General features: G+C 45.8%; 1 protein-coding gene across 1 annotated transcript in view; it reads right to left on the bottom strand.

Moving 5' to 3' along the window:
• Positions 1-4,486: 4,486 nt before the first annotated feature.
• The window catches only part of CACNA1E (calcium voltage-gated channel subunit alpha1 E), a 364,294-nt gene continuing 347,377 nt past the window's right edge, over positions 4,487-21,403 (bottom strand). The window contains exons 46-49 of the mRNA XM_033151321.1: positions 19,352-19,480; positions 16,422-16,602; positions 8,189-8,379; positions 4,487-6,467 (exon numbers count right to left, since the gene is read on the bottom strand). Coding sequence (XP_033007212.1) covers positions 5,928-6,467; positions 8,189-8,379; positions 16,422-16,602; positions 19,352-19,480 — 1,041 coding nt within the window. The 3' untranslated portion in view covers positions 4,487-5,927. The remainder of the gene's footprint in view (positions 6,468-8,188; positions 8,380-16,421; positions 16,603-19,351; positions 19,481-21,403) is intronic.

The raw sequence follows: 21,403 nt of genomic DNA, 5'->3' as shown, positions 1-21,403 counted from the left end.
GCAGGATTCCTGCATTGCAGGGGGTTGGACTAGATGGCATCCAGGGTCCCTTTCCAACTCTAGAATTCTATGGTTTCATCCTCCCAACACCTACTGGCTCCCATCCAACACTAGGTTGAGTATGATGACCAGCCCTGTTGTATTTGTGATGCATGTCAGTAATGTTGCACATGTACATATCCCATGATGGATGCAAGTTTAAGAAATATAAGGAAACAACCCTATAAGAATGGAACCCATAAATGTTCACATTACCACATGAAAGCAAGAACTCCCAGTCTTGCAGTTTAGTCTAACTTTGTATAAATAGCTTTAAAAAAAAAAAAAAGGTAAAGGACCCCCGACAGTTAAGTCCAGTCGCAGAAGACTCTGGGGTTGCAGCACTCATTTTGCTTTACAGGCCGAGGGAGACAGCGTTTTGTCCGCAGACAGTTTTTCCGGGTCATGTGGCCAGCATGACTAGACTAAGCCGCTTCTGGCGAAACCAGAGGAGCGCACGGAAACGCCGTTTACCTTCCCGCTGGAGCGGTACCTATTTATCTACTTGCATCTTTTTCTGGTGTGCTTTCGAACTGCTAGGTTGGCAGGAGCTGGTGCCGAGCAATGGGAGCTCACCCTGTCGCGGGGATTTGAACCGACGACCTTCTGATCGGCAAGGCCAAGAGGCTCAGTGGTTTAGACCACAGCGCCACCCGCTTATTTCGTGTTAATGACTCAGTAGTATTGGGGGGGTGGTGGTCTCCAGTGCAACATGCCACAACTTTAGTAAATCTTAGAACTTGTTGATATTTGTGGTTTACCCCTGACCACTTATAATGTGACCCAGCTATTCAAGGGCTAGTACAATAATATATGCCACTCTGTTTATTAAAATAGGTTAGTCTAGTGTGAATGTCTGTAGCTTATTAAGTGACATGTTGAACTCGAGATTAGGAAGCACATTGAGCTATTTTATATATATTTATATATGTATATATAATTAGTTAATTGCACTTAAGTCTTGCTGATAAGCAGGCAGTGCTTGGAAAGGTCATTTAAAAATGGAACTAGTACTGGCTTACCCTATCCGAAAAGGAACTAGTTCCAGTTTGCCATTTTACAAAACAAACTAGTTCAGTTCAAGCTCTTCCAAATGAACTTTTTAGCTGATGGAAAGTTCATTCTCAGCAACTTTTTTTTCCAGCCTTCAGAATATTATGTGCTGCTGTGCTGAAGCATAGTGTCCAAAACTAAGTCAGGGGCCACACACAAGTAATAAGATGTCTTACAAGGAGACTGTTAACAGGTGAAACTTTCCCTATTAAAATTTCTAGTATTTCCCTAGTAGAATTTTCAAGTATTTCCATACTAGAAAAGGCTCACCCTGGATAATTTGTGGCAGCCACACAGCTGTTAAAGGCACAAGGCATCATTCACTTCGTTCCTGCCTGCAAGGTGCTCCTGTTGGGAGAAAGCAAATTTATTTAGGGAGGATACAGGAATGCCTCACATTCCTTTCTTCTGATGGCTTAGCAGTAAAGCAGTAGTGATTAAGTGGCAAGTGCCCTTAGCAAGAGCAGTGCCTGTGTATCTGCTTAAAAAGCCTTAGAACATTGCCTCCATATTTTGATTTATAACTTTCTCTAGAGATGTTTAACTTACGTTTTTTAATATGAAAGCAAAGACTCTGGGCTTCCTGCTTGGAGTCGAGGTGAGGGAATGAATGTGAAGGTGAACTGGAAAGCATACAAAGTTCTACCCCAAATCAACTTAATTCACCTTTAGTTCAATCAGCAATTCTGGGAACTGCTTTCAGTTCATTCCAATCACTGAATTCAGTGACAACTAAATTATGTCCCATTGCATTCAATATGATTTAGAGATGATTAGTCCTTTTCCTGGATTGAGAGCTTTCAATTTTACTGAACTCAGAGATAGGGACCCCCTCCTTTTCTTCCTTCTTTATTTTTATGGTACGTTAATTGTAGTTTTTGATCATTTGTTCCCTTCTTTGCCTGCCTTCCACACTAACATGTAAAAAGTAGAGTACCCACAGATCATGGAGCAAAGTCTTACTAGTTCATTGGCCACAATTCAGCTGCTCAAGATAGGTGCACCCTGTCTGAGAAGGAGAGAGGGGTACATCAAGCAGCCCCCCTAACTCAAGCAGATGAGCTCTCACTGCTGGGAGAACCAGCTGACTTGTCAAGTGCTTTCTACTCAGAGTAAAACCAGCAAACCAAGGCTACATCCCAGCTCCAGTATACAACAATGAGCCATGAAACTAGCAATTACATAGCTAACTAGAAGTCCTGAGGTCCAATATGGTTCCATATATGTAACCACAGATTCATCCAAACATGGCATCAAGGTTCTTGGGATAAAAGGCTGCATAATGTCTCATCTGTAGCTCAGGAGCTGAGAGCCACCAAAGCCAAGCTTTCATACAAGAGATCTCCAGATCATAGGCTGAAGTGATAAAAAACATGAAAGACAGGGCCCACTCTGCACACACACACCCTAAAAAGGTAGAAATGTTTCAAAATTCTCATATAAACTTCGTAGCACACTTGCTGGTCTCCAAAATAAAAAAAAGGCGTAATTGAGACATTCTTCAGAGAACAAGGGTCTTCTCTGCATTTCCCCCCTCCCACCCAAGTACACACAAAGAAACTCCTTCCTTACATAAACCCAGCCCCCGTTGTATATTTACAGAAAGCTTGGCTAATTATCAGAAACCCTTTGCAGTTAGAGGCTCGAGATGCCAACTCTTTTATTTACAGCCCATTTGGGGGGGGTAGGGGTAGAGCAGAGCCCCCTACGCTGGCATTTCGTGGGAAGCCAGCACCACTTCCTCACATCGTCAATATTCCATCTGATTGGACTTACTTCCATCTATTAACATCTGTATATATCATCTGACTGGATCTATTTTCGTCAATATCTACAGGAGCCTGGCTAAAGACATTTAAAGACTGAAATTGTCCTGTTGTACCAACTGGAATGAGTTTTCTGTTTGTGGCTTCTTTGTTTGACTTTTTGCATTGCTTTCCTGTTGATTGGAATACCAATATAGAATTCTATACGTGGAATGGTTTAGTAGATTTGTGTGCGCCGTTTCTGTGCTGCTGACTGTATACTGATTTACCAGGAGTATTGGCAGCATAGGCTTATTTTTTCAGCACCACTTCCTCCAGCAAGCTTTTATCGTGGGGAAATACATCTTGGCCAAAGGTGATGGCCTGGGCTCGAATCCCCACACAGCCATGAAGCTCACTGGTGATCTTGACCTTGTCAAAATTGCTCAGCCTAACCTCTCTGGATCTGTAGCTCGGAGACAGATACCCGTTCCCTAGCAGAGAGATAAATGGCAGTCGTGAATGACTGGGGAGAAGGAAAAGGGGTGGTGGCGTTATTTTAGTTTCCAGGCTGACGTCTGAGAAAGGCCAAATCCTTCTGTAGCTGTCCTCTTTAACTGAAGAGGCCTTCGATTACTTCTGGGTAGAGATGGGAGAAATCTGATGTAGTTGGCATTTAGAGGCAAACCTCTTAAGACCGAAACACAGCCATTCTTCAAAATTCGCACTGGCATCTCTAGGTAGGGCTGCAAAAGGCTCCTGTCTAAAATCCCAGATAGCTTCTGCACTGATTCAGTATAAGGCAGGCTCTTAACATTTCTCCGAAAAAGCTGCCCCTTTTGAAACGGATCAGCGCTTACTGCGTCTGCCATGGGCAAGGGAAGTGTTGGAGGATCACATCCTGTGGTTGCTCTGTAAAAGTGATCCCTTTCCCCATACTCCCCTCTGGAATTGGATAATGAGTGGCAGAGGCACATTTTAACAACTATTAACGCTAGAACTGGTCCAGGGAAAGAAGCACGGCGCAGAGGAAATTTATGCTAGGCAAATGTAATTACCAGATCAATTACAAGCTGGAATGTAGCCACAAAACAGTTCCATATGTGTTTTTTTGTTGGTTTGAAACGTTACAAGTTCTGCAGAAAATCTTGCCCATACCTTTCTGCATTTACAACCAACTGTAAGAACCTTACAGCACCCACATTCTCCTAGCCTATCAGATTGATTTTTGAGCTTGATCTTTTACTGCTGCACATTTCCATCCTTTAAATATGTCTACCAGCTTTGAGAGCCCCTGGCTCTCAAGAGACGGTTAGGCTGTTATGCAGAAGATTATGGCTACTGGCCTGTTGTTTCATACCTTGTGAGTTTGGGAGATGTCTGCCAGCATCTTTTGAGACGCTGCCTTACTCTCAAGTAAAGGCCATTTTGCCTCACCTACTTTCCTTCACTCTCACCTTTCCTCTCTTTCTGGCATTTTATTTTGCTTTCTGACAAAACCGTATGTGGGCACATAGGCTTACCAATCAAAATGCCACCTGCAAGAAGTATTGCAGGGGAGAGGATGAAGCAATGATTCAACACCCCCCATCAACAAGCCTACTATTTTCCAAGCTGAGGAAAGGTCTGCTGCCCACCCCAACCCCACCCCGCAAACTGAGATGCTGAGCAGGGAGGGAGAGGAAAAACAAAAACCCTACTCTGTGCCTATTGGCATATGCCACTGGCTACCAATTGGAGTTTGCTGCTGATCCTTACGTGAAGGGCCATTCCTACAAACACATAAGGACTTCTCTGCTGGATTGGACCCAACCTACACCTGGAACCATTCGCAAAGCCCCCAGATATAAGGTGTCGCTGGTTCAAAAGTTGTCTTATTCCAGAGCCGTAACAATCCCACGGGAAACAAATGTCCGAGGATGGCATACCCCTCTTCGTTGCCTCATCAATTTCTAATCAAAATATGGCTCAATAAACAAGTAGCACTGCACCTCTGCATGAAGCTCTTTCTGCTAGGGCGGGCAATGGCAAAGTAAAGATGATTGAGGGGAAAGAGGGGTCAGAATTTAGTGGCTTCTGTAACTAGCATCTCTGATATTTTACGGCTCCCTAGGACAAGATGCTCCCAATTTTTTAGGGTCAGGGAACATATGGCCTCAGTGCCAGTACATGCCAGCTTATTAAAATAAAAATCTCTGCATGTGTGCATGTTTATATATGCTGCGTATAAATACACACACACATATATACTTTCCATACATTCCAAGCTCAGAATAAAAAGACACATCTTGTGTTCAGCTCATCAGTAGTCCTCTCCTTTCCCCATCCTTAACCCACTGGTCTGGGTACAAAACACTCAGAGTCGGTTTCACACAAGCCAAGCCCTTCTCACTACGTGGTGCCCCTCCCTTCCCCGCACCCTCTCCTTCAGTTTCGCCAGAAGATCGATACGAAGAACAACCCCAAAACCGCAGGTACTGCAGGAGGGTCGAATGCTTTGACTTCCACTCTGGACAAATCCCTCAATCTTGACTCATCCCATTGGTTGAACGGCGTAAGAGGGATCACCTGAAGGAGACAAGGTGGTCATCTCAAGGGAATAACCACATGCACTTCAAACCACCAGCTTGACTTCCTTCTCTGGTCTCCTTTCCTTTTCTTTTTTTTGCCAAGTGTCAAAGAGGCGAAACGATAATCTTCTTCTGCTTTGAATCCCCCCACACCCTAGTATCCCTTGCCGTGCTTCTCGAGTAACTTCAGGCCTTCCTTGGCACACACTCTTGGGATTTCTGGGGGGCGGAGACCCATGTGGCTGTTGGGTTGAAGGCTGCTGTTGCCATGGTTCGCTCTCACTCAACAAACAGGTGCACCTCTGCCGGGTCTATGGTTGCAGGAGCTGATCAAATGCTTCCCTGTGCAATTAAAACAAAAGGGAAGGAGGACAAAGAATCAGAGCTTTGGGCTTTTTTTTTTTTGTTGGGGTTGCACAGAGGGTCTGTTTCTGCTGCATTTGATTTCCGTTGCATTCCGTTCCAAATGTGGCAAACAGCATGCGTCGGAGGAGAGCAGGGGAGGAGGGGGAGGCAGTCTCTAGCACTTGTCATCTTCTTCCGTATCGCTCAGTACGTCGATGCCAGCCCCGCACATCACTCCCTGTGACGCCCCTCTCCTCCTCCTCCGGTAGTGCCCATTTGGCATCTGCCAGCTGTGCCTCGAGCGAGGGCCTGCTGCAATCGTGTTGGAGCGGCCAAGGCTGGTGGCCACAGCAGCCTCAAAGGTGAGTGTCTCCTCCTCACCACAGTCTGAAGCGTGGGAGTCATCCTGGAGCATCAGGTAAGGCTCCGAGATGTAGCGCTGAGGGGTCGAGAGAAGGCTCTGCTTTCCTTGCGGGGAGCTGGAAGACTCAGTCAAGCAGGTGTTGTTTGTCTCCAGAACCCCAGAAAGCAGAGGAGAGCCACCCTCGCTATCGTCAGGCTGTGGGGAGGTGTCTCCACATTGCTGCATCATAGCAGCGTAGGAGATGAGGGGGCGTGGCTTTGGTGGCACCGGAGGGAGCTGGCGGCGGCTTCGCTTTGGCGTGCTGGTGTCGGATAGCGACGGTATGGAACTCTCGCTCAAGGAGCCAGTGCCCTGCAAAGAGGAAAAGGAGAGCTTGTGAGGCAAAAGGCCTTTTTATAATGGTAAAGAGCTTATACAGTCCAGTGCAGGGGTGCAGCCAGCCAGTGTGGTGTAGTGGTTAAGAGCGGCGGACTTGTAATCTGGTGAACCGGGTTCGATTCCCCGCTCCTCCACATGCAGCTGCTGGGTGACCTTGGGCTAGCCACACTTCTCTGAAATCTCTCAGCCTCACTCACCTCATGAGTGTTTGTTGTGGGGGAGGAAGGGAAAGGAGATTGTTAGCCGCTTTGACACTCCTTAGGGTAGTGATAAAGCGGGATATCAAATCCAAACTCCTCCTCCTCCTCCTCCTCCTCCTCCTCTTCTTCTTCTTCTTCTTCTTCTTCTTCTTCTTCTTCTTCTTCTTCACCTCCAGGCCACAGGCCAAGTTTGGCCCATGAGGGGGTCCAACTCTGCCTGCGAGGCCACTTTCCCCAAATCACATCAGCCCACCCTTAAACTGACATCACTGATGACGTTACCCGATGGGCATGAAGGCAGGGTTTAATCCTGCATTGGCTGTGCACCCTGTTCCCAGAAGGGAACAAAACCGCACAGCCAAGGCAGCAGGATTTAACCCTGCTCATCAACTGGGGTGCAGAGGTTAAAGCCCTTTGCAAAAGTGCTCTTTGAAGCAGCTCCATGCCTCTCCTTTAAGTAAGATGGTGGGTTGTGATGGGGGGCGGGGAGAGAAGAAAACCTCCTTGCCCCCACCCTCTGCCACCCAACCCCTTAAAGGAGAAGTACGGAGCTGCTTCAAAGTGTGCTTTTGCAAAGGGGTTTAAGGCATCATTATACAGCGTACAAGATTATATTGTTTGGTGCACTGTTGCTGTTGTTATTTGCTGTGAAGAGCTTCCTGGGTCACCATCTTAAGACAATAACATAACATAGATGGCACTTCTACTAAATGCTTGCTCTGTGTTCTGTAATTTTTTTTTAGATTGTCCTAACCCTAACATTAAGATAATGATCCTGTATGCAAGCAGTTCTAAACTACCTTTGAGTCTGTGAAAGCCTGCACGATAACCCCGCGTGGTCCCTTCCAACTCTGTAATTCTATGATTCTAAGTGTCGGTTTATACATTCAAATTTATAACTTGATGATTGTATTCCCGAATGGTAGGAATCAGCCACTGTGGATCAATGGACCGAGTGATCATGTCACGTCATCATCTCAAATACAAAGTTTGTGAGCGAAGTCATTTCACACATTCAAGCATGAATCACAAAGGGACGGGCTGCACATTTTGCTACTTCCTCCTGCTGTTTCTCAGTGCAGCCCCGTTTGTTGGCATTCCCTGGCCAGGTTAAACTGAAATGAGGGTTGAGATACTGAATGATGTACGAGCACATGTGAACTGGCCCTAAATATTGGGAAGGGAGCATGGGCGTTTGCTTCATTTCCAGTGTGGTGTAGTGGTTAAGAGTGGTAGACTCGTAATCTGGGGAACCGGGTTCGCGTCTCCACTCCTCCACATGCAGCTGCTGGGTGACCTTGGGCTAGTCACACTTCTTTGAAGTCTCTCAGCCCCACTCACCTCACAGAGTGTTTGTTGTGGGGGAGGAAGGGAAAGGAGAATGTTAGCCGCTTTGAGACTCCTTTGGGTAGTGAAAAGCGGGATATCAAATCCAAACTCTTCTTCTCTTCTTCTTCCCCCTTACCTACATTATTTTGCAAGCTTCCGACTCACCTGTCTGTTGGGAGTTTGTGACCTGCCTTCACTGGGAGACCTGGACTGATGTCGTTCTGGAGAGTCACCATCTGCCTGTGGACTCCTTTCCTCTGAGTTGCAGCGGGAAATGTCTGGAGATAGTAGGTGCTTGCGTTCCTTGGATCGGCCTCGCTCTCTGCCTCCTGACCGATGTGTGTCGGATCGATGGCCTACAGAGGACAAAACCAGGCTTACAAGAAAGCTGAGACCCTACCTGCCCGCAGACTGTCTTGCCAGAGTGGTGCATGCTCTGGTTATCTCCCGCTTGGACTACTGCAATGCGCTCTACGTGGGGCTACCTTTGAAGGTGACTCGGAAACTGCAATTAATCCATAATGCGGCAGCTAGACTGGTGACTGGGAGTGGCCGCCGGGACCACATAACACTGGTCCTGAGAGATCTGCATTGGCTCCCAGTACGTTTCCGAGCACAATTCAAAGTGTTGGTGCTGACCTTTAAAGCCCTAAACGGCCTCGGTCCTGTATACCTGAAGGAGCGTCTCCACCCCCATCATTCAGCCCGGACACTGAGATCCAGCGCCGAGGGCCTTCTGTCGGTTCCCTCACTGCGAGAAGCAAAACTACAGGGAACCAGGCAGAGGGCCTTCTCGGTAGTGGCGCCCGCCCTGTGGAACACCCTCCCATCAGAAGTCAAGGGAATAAACAACTACCTGACATTCAGAAAATACCTAAAGGCAGCCCTGTTTAGGGAAGTTTTTAAACTGTGACTTGTATTGTATTTTGGTATTTGTTGGAAGCCGCCCAGAGTGGCTGGGGAGACCCGGCCAGATGGGCGGTGTATAAATAATAAATTATTATTATTATTATTATTATTATTATTATTATTATTATTAAGTTCCATGAAGGTCCTCACTGATGTGTATTCAGCCCCAAACCAGTATCTAACAATTGTAGGATGTCTTCTTTATCCTTCTGAATAACCTTTGGACCTGGAAACCCTTTTCCTTTTCCTGCTCCTCTGCAGCATAGCCAAAACCTATCCTGCACACAGCCCTATTTTTTCAGCCCATTGCTGCTTTATGCCCCCCCCCTTCTGTCAGATTAGCAGTAAGGAACTCAAGTTTCAAATCACAACTCAGTTACGAAGTTCAAGCACAGACTTCAGCCCAGTTGTTATTCCTCACACTTAGCCTTTTCGTGTGAGGACAAAACGTGTAGGTGGAGTGGAGGTGGGAGAACAATGCATGCTATCTTGAGCTCCTTAGCCGAAAAGCTGAATTATAGGCAATACGTCAATACGAGTATTTCTTTTTCATTGTCTGATCCCAGCCAATCAGGGATCCTAAAGTAAACACGAGGCCATCATGGAGCCAATTACACTGAGTTATGTGGAAAGGCCAGTCAGGGCAAATGACGTGCTTCGCCTCCCTCTGAAAATTCGGTCCAGCTCTGTCTGTGCCGGAACATGTTGCTCTGGGAAACAGAAATGGACTAGGGATTCCTCCCAGGCTCTTTTTTGGGGTGGTGGTGGGAGGGATTAAAGTGTGCACTACTTGTGCAATTAAAGTCGATTAAAACACCCTAGCAGGGAGAATCCACTTAAAAACACACAGAGAGATTCCCCCCCCTCCCCACTGCAGTGTGGAAAGTGTGGGGTGAATGAATGGTTAGTGGGAAGACATGAAAACGCTGTAGAAGCAGTTACAGGTAGGTAGCCGTGTTGGTCTGCCATAGTCAAAACAAAATTAAAAAATTCCCTCCAGTAGCACCTTAGAGACCAACTAAGTTTGTTCTTGGTATGAGCTTTTGTGTGCATGCATGTATCTGAAGAAGTGTGCATGCACACGGAAGCTCATACCAAGAACAAACTTAGTTGGTCTCTAAGGTGCTACTGGAATGAATTTTTTTATTTTGTTTTGGCTGTAGAAGCAAATTAGGATGAATGAAGGGTGCCCCCCCTTTTCTTTTTGTGAATGCTCATATAATGTCATAACCAGATCAGGAGAAATACTCATAGTCTAGTCACCATGGGCTGATCCACACTTATCCCATGCCTAGGAAGCACGAGTCTGAGAGGTTTTCTGCTTCTCCCACTGCTTCCCACAGAAACCTCAGTCTGCAGAAGAACCAAATGCTGTTTGTTCCAATTCTGTGGTAAACAGCGGGTTTCCCTAGGGGAAAAGCGGTGTTACTGACGAGCCCCGTGTATGTTTTTTTCCAACAGATCAGGACGAACCCTGAATAACAGGTGACCTGGAGATGCCAAATCCAGCGTCTCTTCAGCAATTGTGGTGGTGTGAGAGATCCCTGCACTGAACTATTTTGAACCCGTGCAGAAATCAGAACAGTGATTTTACAGGTCAATCTCATGGGTCCATTAGTACCAGGGTGGATTTGATTTAAATCAAATCAATTTAAATCACGATCTAAATCACTATTCAGTAAGACTTGATTTAAATACTTGATTTAAATCACTTTTTTTAACAGAAAGACTCATTCTTGCTGGTATAATCTTAATATTTACAATCAAATGAAGGTTTCATTTTTGGAATAATAAATTTTCAGAGTAGTTTTTACAGTGTATATAAAAATTACTGATTTGGTTATATTGTTAGAAATACACAGACAGATCATTATGAAATTAGTGTTTATATTTGGAGAACTTTTCTGCTGTACTTTCTTGGAAGGAGAAAAACAATCATTTCCTTGTTGGGTCCTTAATAACAACTTAAACAATTTATTTAACTGAAACAATAACATTACAGCATATGTATCCATGTTTGTTAACTGATGTGGTTAAACGATTAAAAAAAAAACCACACACTGAGTTTTAGCACACATGAAAAACTTAAAACAAACCCTTATTTCCTGATGAATAGCCTTTGCACTATAATGTAACTTAAATAGAAAACTATATTTAGAAAGATTTTTCCTCCAAAAGCATTTTATTTTAAAAATCTGTTGTTGTTTTTTAAAAAAGATACATTAAAAAACCCGATTTAAATTTTTTAAAAATCTGATTTTTTTGACCCCCCCCCAAAAAAATTATTGCTTTTTTATCCACCCTGATTAGTACGGAGATGACGCATAACTAACTTCACCATGGTCTTCTCCTCAAAGTCCCTTTCCGGGTGGAGGTTCCTTAACAGCACTTTTCTAAAAGATGTTGTGACAGCAGCACCAGCACCTGTTCAACCATCTCCAGACATGCAGTTTATAAAAAGCATCCAAAACATGCCAGGAAAAGAATGGCAAGCATGTCACCTGCCCCTTTTCTTGGCATGGCCTGTTGGCTTGGGGGCTGTTTCACACACAGGTAAGAGGCCACACATGCAACCTAAAGTATGTCACATTTTTCCTGGGCCTAGCCTGCACTGGGAGCTGTGGCAGCAGAACAACAGATTGGCAGCAACTGTTGCACACTCCGGCACTGCAGGACTTCTTCACATCTACCTGAGGGAACAAGGCAGTTGTGTCAATTATTTCCCCCACTTCTGCAACAGGGTTAAAAAGGTGAAAATGAAGCAGCACCAAAAGCCTTATTTTCTTGCTACACCTGCTTGGCGACAGATGGATGGCGGCTAACAGATTGAGGTTGAATCCTGACAAGACAGAAGTAGTGTTTTGGAGGACAGGAGGCGGGCAGGTGTGGAGGACTCCCTACTCCTGAATAAGGTAACTGTGCCCCTGAAGGACCAGGTGCGCAGCTTGGGAGTCATTTTGGACTCGCAGCTGTCCATGGAGGCACAGGTCAATTCTGTGTCCAGGGCAGCTGTCTACCAGCTCCATCTGGTACGCAGGCTGAGACCCTACCTGCCCGCAGACTGTCTCGCCAGAGTGGTGCATGCTCTAGTTATCTCCCGCTTGGACTACTGCAATGCACTCTACGTGGGGCTACCTTTGAAGGTGACCCAGAAACTACAACTAATCCAAAGTGTGGCAGCTAGACTGGTGACTGGGAGCGGCTGCCGAGATCACATAACACCGTTCTTGAAAGACCTACATTGGCTCCCAGTACATTTCCGAGCATAATTCAAAGTGTTGGTGCTGACCTTTAAAGCCCCAAACGGCCTTGGTCCAGTATACCTGAAGGAGCGTCTCCACCCCCATCGTTCTACCCGCTCACTGAGGTCCAGTGCCGAGGGCCTTCTGGCAGTTCCCTCACTGCGATAAGTGAGGTTACAGGGAACCAGGGAGAGGGCCTTCTCGGTAGTGGCACCCACCCTGTGGAATGCCCTCCCACCAGATGTCAAAGAGAAAAACAACTACCAGACTTTTAGAAGACAACTGAAGGCAGCCTTGTTTAGGAAAGCTTTTAATGTTTGATGGACTATTGCATTTTAATATTTTGTTGGAAGCCACCCAGAGTGGCTAGGGAAACCCAGCCAGATGGGCGGGGTATAAATAATAATAATAATAATAATAATAATAATAATAATAATAATAAGAGTAACACAGCTTGAATAGTGGGTCATTTGCCACTTCTAAAATGGCAGATAAGGCCCATGTTCAAAGTGAGTATGGAACAGAAGTCATGGAAAACAGAGGTCAGTCTCCCTAAGCATCCCTTTTGTCTTGGGACCGTATTTGCAAAGCCCCCAGTACAGCTTTTTGAAGGAGGTAATGCAGTTTTCCAGGGGGATTTTCATTTCCTCTCCCCTCGGTGCTGGCAGATCTGCCAATTATCCCTCCTTCAGCATAGCCGTGGAGAGAGCAGCGCTTTAGTATTGTTACACCCTTGCCTGAACTTCTCAGCTCGCTTCTGTGTGGCTGTACCAAACTGCAGCATGTCTGCTCCTAGATGTGCAGAATGTTGCAGCCCACTTCTTCTCACACATACAAAGGAGCAAATCTACAACACCCAAAATCCTACACGCAGCAACTAAGGCTCTGCATTCATTTCATGAGCATGTTCCAAATGATACTTTGCTTGCCAAGCTCTCTTTGGGTTTACTCCAACCTGTTCTGGTCTTAAATTGGCTGTTTGCTGCTATCTTGTTTCCAAGCCCATTCTCTGCAAAATCTTTCTGCTTCAATATAAGCTGAACTCATCAGTTAGGAAAGCTGGGCGTGCAAAATTAAAGATGCATACCTTTAAATTTAAGTCTTCCGAAGGCATAAACTCAAGGAAGATGAGCCTTCAAATCACAGCCAAAGCTTACCCCTGTGTACTCAGTGGGATTAATTGTAGCCACAAATGAAATGTCTGCACAGTTGAAATGCACATACATCTGTAACCTAACCTGTACTGGTGACTTGAGCGCAAAGCCACGTGCGGTTGTTTCGGCCCCCTTCCCACCCGGCAACAGAAATGTGAATATATATGCGAGGCAGGGCCTTTTGGATGGTGGCCCCAAATGGGTGAAACTCCCTCCATAGCTCTGACTTTTAAAATGGACTCTGATTTTTTCCCTTTTAATTCTAGCTGTTTTTCAAAATGTGCTCTATACTGCTTTAGCTGCTGTTTTAATGTCATAATTGTTTTGCCATTGTTAGTTGGGGGTGATGGTTTTATTAATTTTGGATTACCTATGTAGTACTGTTCTGGTGTCAGCTGCCGCAGAGGAGTTTCCCCCTACAAGGTGGTGCATAAATATTGGAAGTACGTAAATAAAATTTGGATGCGTTTTGTGGATATAGGGAACCAGCAAAACAGGCTGATGTGGCCAATTGTTTCTTGAGGAATTTCCCTCTTGAAAAAATCAAAAAGACCATTCCCACTTCTTATATTGAGGGGGAAATCCCCTCATTCTATCCCTCTATCTCCACCTAAATTGACTTAGTACTTACACATAACAGACAAATCCATGTTATGAGAACGCAATGTCTGTTGTTGTTTTTTAGTGGATATTTTTTAGTAAGTCAAAACCAGTGGACGATAAGGTTTCTCTCTAAACAAAAGACATGTGGAGATTCTGGAAAACATACACCTGACTAGGTTAGTAGCAAAGTTGAACAAAAATTTGTAAGCTGCAGAGCAGGCAGGCAAGAATAACCTTTGGCCTTCACTGTGTTGTTAGATCATCAATCCCAGCCAACATAGACAGTGGTCAGGGTTGATGTTCCTCAACATCTGGAGGTTGACAGGTTAGCCCTTCTTGTTGTGGAGAATAAAAAGGCGTTAAATGGCAGTGAGTTGAATTGCGAACAATTCATACTAAACCAAGCCTCCTCTTTGAAGAATTGCTTTCGGCAGATAAAAAGAAAGCAGAGTCTTTTATAAGGATTAACTTCAGGTAAGACAACTTCAGTTGAAATCTTTATATGCTGTACACCGAACTGTTATGAAATAGAATTCACAATTGGCATTTGACAGTGACAATAAGCAGAGCAACAAGAGTTTGTCTTTGTGGTGCCATAGTTAAAAAAAAATATAATCAACAACTTGGACAAAACAACAAGGTAGGCTTGCCAAAAATCTGCAGTTAATACAAAGTTTACAGGTGGCTCCCTACACTGCTGGCAATAGAATAATTCAGAAGGATTTGGCTGCAAATAATAAGGTGGAATTCACCAGTGACAAGCCTGAAATATCCACACACAAGAAATACGAATGCAACACACATACACAAATGTGGGGAAGTGAAGAAAGTCCACTTGGTACCTGCGCTACAGAAAAAAAGCTCTGTGAGGACATTGGAAGTAAACTAGAAGAGACTCAGTGATGTAGATAACCATTTCAGGATGAGATGAGCAAATTTTGTAGACAGCCAATTGTTCAGCTTTATTTAGTGGTGGCTAGGCACCAGCTAAATTACCATGGACAGCTGTATTTCATGGTGTGCACAACACTGTAAGATTTTGTAGAAAAAGATAGCAAAAAATTGATTTAGCCTGTTAGGGGAATTTTCCGAGTAAGCTTGCCAAATTTCATTTGACTCCACTAAAGGTAAAGGTAAAGGATCCCCTGACCATTAGGTCCAGTCACGGACGACTCTGGGGTAGTGGTTAAGAGTGGTAGACTCATAATCTGGGGAACCGGGTTCGTGTCTCCACTCCTCCACATGCAGCTGCTGGGTGACCTTGGGCTAGTAGTCACACTTCTATGAAGTCTCTCAGCCCCACTCACCTCACAGAGTGTTTGTTTTGGGGTAGGAAGGGTAAGGAGAATGTTAGCCGCTTTGAATGTTAGACTCCTTCGGGTAGTGAAGGAGTCTTCTTCTTCTTCTTCTTCTTCTTCTTCTTCTTCTTCTTCTTCTTCTTCTTCTTCTTCCTGGCCAAGGGAGCCGGTGTACAGGACCGGTGCTAGGGTTTCTTGCGCCCTAGGCAGACCACCTTCTGGCGCCCCCCGCCGCCCGCCAAAGCCTGCTTTAGCGGGAGGTGGGGGGGTGGAGAGGCAAGCAACAGTTTCTCCGCTACAGCAGAGAAGCTGCTGCTAGCCCGCCCCGCCCCCCAGCCCAAGCCTGGCCAGCACCCCCTCCATTTTGGCGCCCTAGGCAATTGCCTAGTTCGCCTTAATGGACGCGCCAGCCATGCCGGTGTACAGCTTCTGGTAATGTGGCCAGCATGACTAAGCTGCTTCTGGCGAACCAGAGCAGCAAAACAGAAACGCTGTTTACCTTCCCGCCGCAGCAGTACCTATTAATCTAGTTGCACTTTGTGCTTTCGAACTGCTAGGTTAGCAAGAGCAGGGACCGAGCAACGGGAGCTCACCCCGTCGCGGGGATTCAAACTGCCCACCTTCCGATCGGCAAGCCCTAGGCTCTGTGGTTTAACCCACAGCGCCACCCGCGTCCCTTTTGACTCCACTAGCCAAGGTTAAAAATCCAGATGCACCAAAAATGGCCATATTAGCTTCACGGTCTCCCAAAGTAATTTTTTTATGTTAAATATTGATAAGCACTCTGTATCTCCATCATCAATGCATTTCCTTTCCCTTGGAATATGTCAGTTCCATATATGATATATGTAAAACACCTCTCACTACATCCTTTGGAAATGGCTTAGTTTCCCCAAGATCCATTTAAAAGCAATTTCCCAGTGACGCTAAGCCATGGGTCATGGTTTGAAGCAGGAGAGGAGTCTACCGTGTCGTGTGAACACTGCCGTTCTCATTTTAGAAGTTAGCTATACAACCTGCGCAAATGTTAATGGGCCACATTCATTTTCTAATACAAAGATAACTCTCCTGGCCTTTACTGGGAAAGGAATTGAGATGATGTGATCTCGCAGTCCCCAATCTCAAGTGTTATTACAAATCAATATATGGCTTTTTTTAAAAAAAGCTCCATCTCACTCCCGTTCCCATTTACCTGAATCTGTGTTGAGGCGCCTTGAAGACAGGTGCAGTGCAGAATGGTAACTTCGCCGGCGGGACTTGTAGGTGTTTTCGCTGCTCCTTTCCATGGAGAACTCATCTAACCAGGAGGTGTTGGTCCGCTTGTCTCGAATAGTAGAAAAGGAGCGTCTCATGGAGCCTGGATCTGTAACCACCTGGAAACGTATCCCATGGGGGTGGGGGGAGGCAGGATGGTTAGCAAGGGCCTGCTGCCGTTCAGGAGGCAGATCTGCTATTACCAATTCAGGATATATGATGTCGCAAGGATTTACCTAGTTTGGGAAAGACACTTTAAAAGCAGGTGCTTCTGGAGGAGCCCCTCCCACTGAATTTTGTGGCAGACATGTACCTGCATTTCTAATTGTGATTATGTTAACAGAATTAACATACTGGTAGAATGACAGCAACTGCCCCAGGCTTCCTAGTAAATAGTGACGGACTAGATTTTAAGATTGAATAAGACTCTGTTTCCCCCCAGTTCCTGATGGCAACTACTGGAACTCATATCCGGCGAGTCTGTGTAGATCCATCTGTTACAGGATGTCCTCCTCAAGTTACAGGGATGGACCAGCTCCTGAAATCTGCTGTGTCAAATCACATCAGCGCTACTGTTTCAGAGTCAGGCTGAAAACTTGCACAGAATGCGGACTTGGCAGGTAGAAATGGGTGAATATGGGACATGCTATATTATCAAGCAATAGCAGAGTATATTTTATCTGCTGGGTGCTGATTTCAAGCACCTCCCAAAACACTCTGGGCTGTCTCTTTTGAGGGAGGGCTGGGGTTGTCAATGGCAGAACAAAACTGAATGATTAAAGGGGGGGGGGGAAGTACATGGGAGTTTGAAAGGGGGAGCGCGAGCATCTCCGCCATCCAATAGACTCTGGCCATTCTCCTCATCTTAGAAAAGGAGTCTGGGCTCTGGATGGCTTGCTCTGATTTGCTCAAGAAGGTTGATCGCTAGTTTAAATTCTGCCTTGGAACAAAAACGGAACTGTGGGGAGAGTTGCAATTGGAAGAAGGGAGAGTTGAGAGCTAGAGGGGGTTTCAGAGGGGAGAAGCAGCAGAGAAAGGGGTGGGGGAGGCTATTAAAGGGAAAGTCAAGGAGGAACTCCACTGCATTTATCATAACGAAACAGAACCTCCAATAGCCAACTCTTGCATTTTGTTGGTACGTCCTCCTGCAAATACTGCTATTGCCAGCAACACCCAGTGTATCCCAGCTTCAGATTATCTGTCTGGGTCTGTTTTGAATGTGTGGCCTGCTTTTCACTGAAATGGTAAATGATAGTCTGAGCCCTACTATTTCAGTCGCTGGGGGACTGAATGCTCTCTCTCCCTCACTTAAAAATTCCCCGGGTGTACAAAACTGTCCTCTTTCCCTCTGACATGCTGGTGTCTATATCCTGGCTGTTTCTTTTGTATGAAGGAACGCTAATTCACACGAGCGAACCTTTGCAGTCTGAAGCAAGGCAGCCCAGTTATAGCTTCACCTGTGAGAATGAGGCCTTGAATTTGAATAATGTCAAATTCTCCATTTAATTCCCACAGCCATCATTAAAACAACAACAACAACAACAAAACAAAAACCTCTTCTGGCTGTTTTGCCCTTTCTCATTTATAAACCCAGTCCTTAATTTTCAGCTAGTAAAATCCTTCTTTTTCCCCACTCCTAATTCACTTACTCATCAAGTCCATTCTCAGCCTACTTCCTGCCCCCCTTTTCCTATTTGCTCCTAGGCTTATTTCGTTACTTTTGAGATTCCCTTCCCTTCCCACACTGATTCATTCTACCCTTCCCTCTGGAAGCTCCTGCCTTCCTGTAAAACTCTGGTTTTGCTCTCTATCGTTCTCCCTCCTGCGGGCTTAGACAGCTGTTACTGGACTCCCCTCTCCGTGTCTAGAATCGAGGGGACACGACGACACTTTAGGGTGCGGTTTTCTGGAACTGGAAATCGTTGCGCAAGGGAGCAACAGCAGGACTCAGCTGTCAAGCTGCCATTGTTGTCAAGCACAGATTTCTCAGCAAAACGACTGAAGGGTACAAGTCCCAGCTTCCCTCACAATTTGCTTATGCAAGCACTGCCAGGTTGACACAACAGACTTTGCAAACAAGGGCCCTTCAGTGTGGGAAAAGCTGAGAGTGAGAGTTTAACTACCGCAAAGTAGCATAGGCTTAAGATTACAAACCTGGGAGAGTGTATATCTCTCTGTTAATCAAAAATGATTACGAGACGGACAGACAGGAAGTGGGGGGGGGCAACAACCCCTGGCTCAACAGACAAAGAGATGGAAGAATGGCCAAGACTGATCAGGACAGGATGCTTGGTGGCAGCCATGTAGACAAGTGTCTTAGGACAATGGGAATAGACTTGAGAGAGGAGGCGGCGGCTATGTCAAGAAAAAAGTAAATACTTTCCGAGTGGGAGAAGGGCTCTTCCAAACTGTCGCCGTTCTTGCTGCCACCAGCAACAGTCTTGGGTCGAAGGAGAGCAGGAAGGTGGTTTCCCCCCAAAACACAAACCTGCTACGTTTCACTGCAGTCTTGGAAGAAGGTGGCAGGAAGGATTAGTGTGAAAGCGGAGCAACGGAAGGGCTGATTCCCTGCTTTGCCTCATGGTGGCATTGGACAAGTTACTAATTCTGCATTCCAGCTCTCCATCTGCAAAGTGGGCGGTTAGAGAGTATATCCCCCGTCTCGGTGGGACACCGCAGAGCGTTCCAACTCTTTTTGCCGAAGGGGATGGAGGACTTGCCTCGTAGGGGGCCAGCTCAAATGACACCAGTGACAGATTTCAGCCTATGCACACTAATGCTAAGCGACAACCTCCTGTGGGAAAGGTTCATGCATCTCACGTCATGCTATATTCCTGTTTGTTCAGGCATCGTTTCACTTGGTTTTACCTGGGGGTCCACAGTCAGGCGTGGCATGGAAGAGGCCCTCCCAGATACAGCTCGTTCCTGAGTATCCACCGGGAGGTAGCTGCCACAGTTAGAGGGCTGCACTCTTTTAAACTCTCTAACCTCTGGCTCCTGGAAATAAACACACAGCCAAGCTCATGGGGTTTTGCTTGATCACATAGGTTTCCATCTGCTGCCAATGCCTTTTTCATGAGCGCATTAGGAATGCTTAAAACACAGTGCTTTATGCTGGCAAGAAAGGGAGTAGGAGACTGAAATCCTAAGCGCACTGGGACTCACTACTAGCAAGCAAGGAAGTGTGCTTAGGAATATTTAACAGTCATTGTTGTTGGATTGGAAAACAGGTGCATTGGTTTCAGTCTATCTGAGTCTGGAAATCCAGCACAGCTTTTTCTTCTTATTGGATGGTGGGGTTTTTTTTCCGACATCAGTTTGGATTTAAATCAATGGCATTCAAAGGGAACCACTGGGCTGGATTTCTGTGCCTTTCTGGTTAATCTCCAGCTGCAATTCTCAAAGCATTTTCATTGGCAGAAATGCTTTTGATGCCAGACATATGCACTCTGTGGGCTCTGTTCTTTGATATTTTTTTTAAGCCTGGTGGATTCTGTGTGTTTCTCTCTATCTGATCAATTAGTAACGACTTTTCCGGACGTGCACCAAGTGTTGGGATATTTTTGTTTGGTGTCCATTTTCATTATTTCTCTTTTTTGTTAGGGGCAATAACGATAAATAATATAATTATTTTATTGGGTGGGGGGGAGATCAGGGAACAGTGGCTCAGGTTGCATGTAACCACTGTTTAGCCTTATGAGGGTGAGCGGCAGCGTGCCCTCAGTTCACATGTTACACCTCCCCCCCCCCAAGCATGGCTTCAGTGGGGGAGACTGAAAGCTTCAGCTTCCATTTTAGATAAACCATAGTTTAACATGTCATCCAATCCTTAGGTAAAGGTAAAGGGGCCCCTGACCATCAGGTCCAGTCGTGTCTGACTCTGGGGTTGCAGCGCTCATCTCGCTCTATAAGCCGAGGGAGCCGCCGTTTGTCCGCAGACAGCTTCCGGGTCATGTAGCCAGCATGACTAAGCCGCTTCTGGCGAACCAGAGCAGCGCACGGAAACGCCGTTTACCTTCCCGCTGGAGTGGTCCCTATTTATCTACTTGCACTTTGATGTGCTTTCGAACTGCTAGGTGGGCAGGAGCTGGGACCGAGCAACGGGAGCTCACCCCTTGGCAGGGATTCAAACCGCCAATCTTCTGATCAGCAAGCCCTAGGCTCTGTGGTTTAACCCACAGCGCCACCTGGGTCCCTCATCCAATCCTTAAACTATAGTTAATCTTAACTATGGTTATTGAGAACAAGCCAGAATCACAAACTATGGTTTGAAGTAGGCCTGTTTCCATAAACCATGGTTAGGATTCCATAAACCATGGTTAAGATTAACCACAGTTTGTCCAGGTTCAGATGACATGGTATGATCATCGAAAAGAGAAGGGACACCATCTGAATTCCTTCTTGAAGCCTAAGGTTCACCTAGCCCTATACAAACCAGCCCAGTATGTCACTGGTAGGAATGACATCACACAGAAGAGTCCGGCAAAAGATTGCCTGCAGTTTCTTGTTTCAGGCTGAAGTGAGAAAGAGCAAGAGGATGCACATTGTTATGTTTTGTGTGTGATACAAACTTTACACTCTGAGAAGCACACAGAGCAGACTGGAGAGGCACACTTATATAGCACTGCAGTGCAACAAGTGTCATGGGTGGCACACAGATGTGCACACACGCACAACCATATACACACACAGAGACACTAGTGCTGCCGACTGAAAAGTTGAGTGTATGTTTGGGTCAGAGGCATATGTTCACATTTGTGTGATGCGACTAAACAGTTTACTTTTGCAGCATGGACATCAGCAGTGAGACATGATGAACACAAACCCAGAAGCACTGGATACTGTTTTTTGGTTTTTGTTTTTTAACCCTGGGTAAACCACCTGATGAAATGATTACAAAATGAGAGGAAACCAACCTGT

Source organism: Lacerta agilis, chromosome 6, assembly GCF_009819535.1.
Source record: "Lacerta agilis isolate rLacAgi1 chromosome 6, rLacAgi1.pri, whole genome shotgun sequence".
In the NCBI taxonomy this organism is placed as follows: Eukaryota; Metazoa; Chordata; class Lepidosauria; order Squamata; family Lacertidae; genus Lacerta; species Lacerta agilis.
This window is presented reverse-complemented; position numbering and strand designations above follow the sequence as displayed.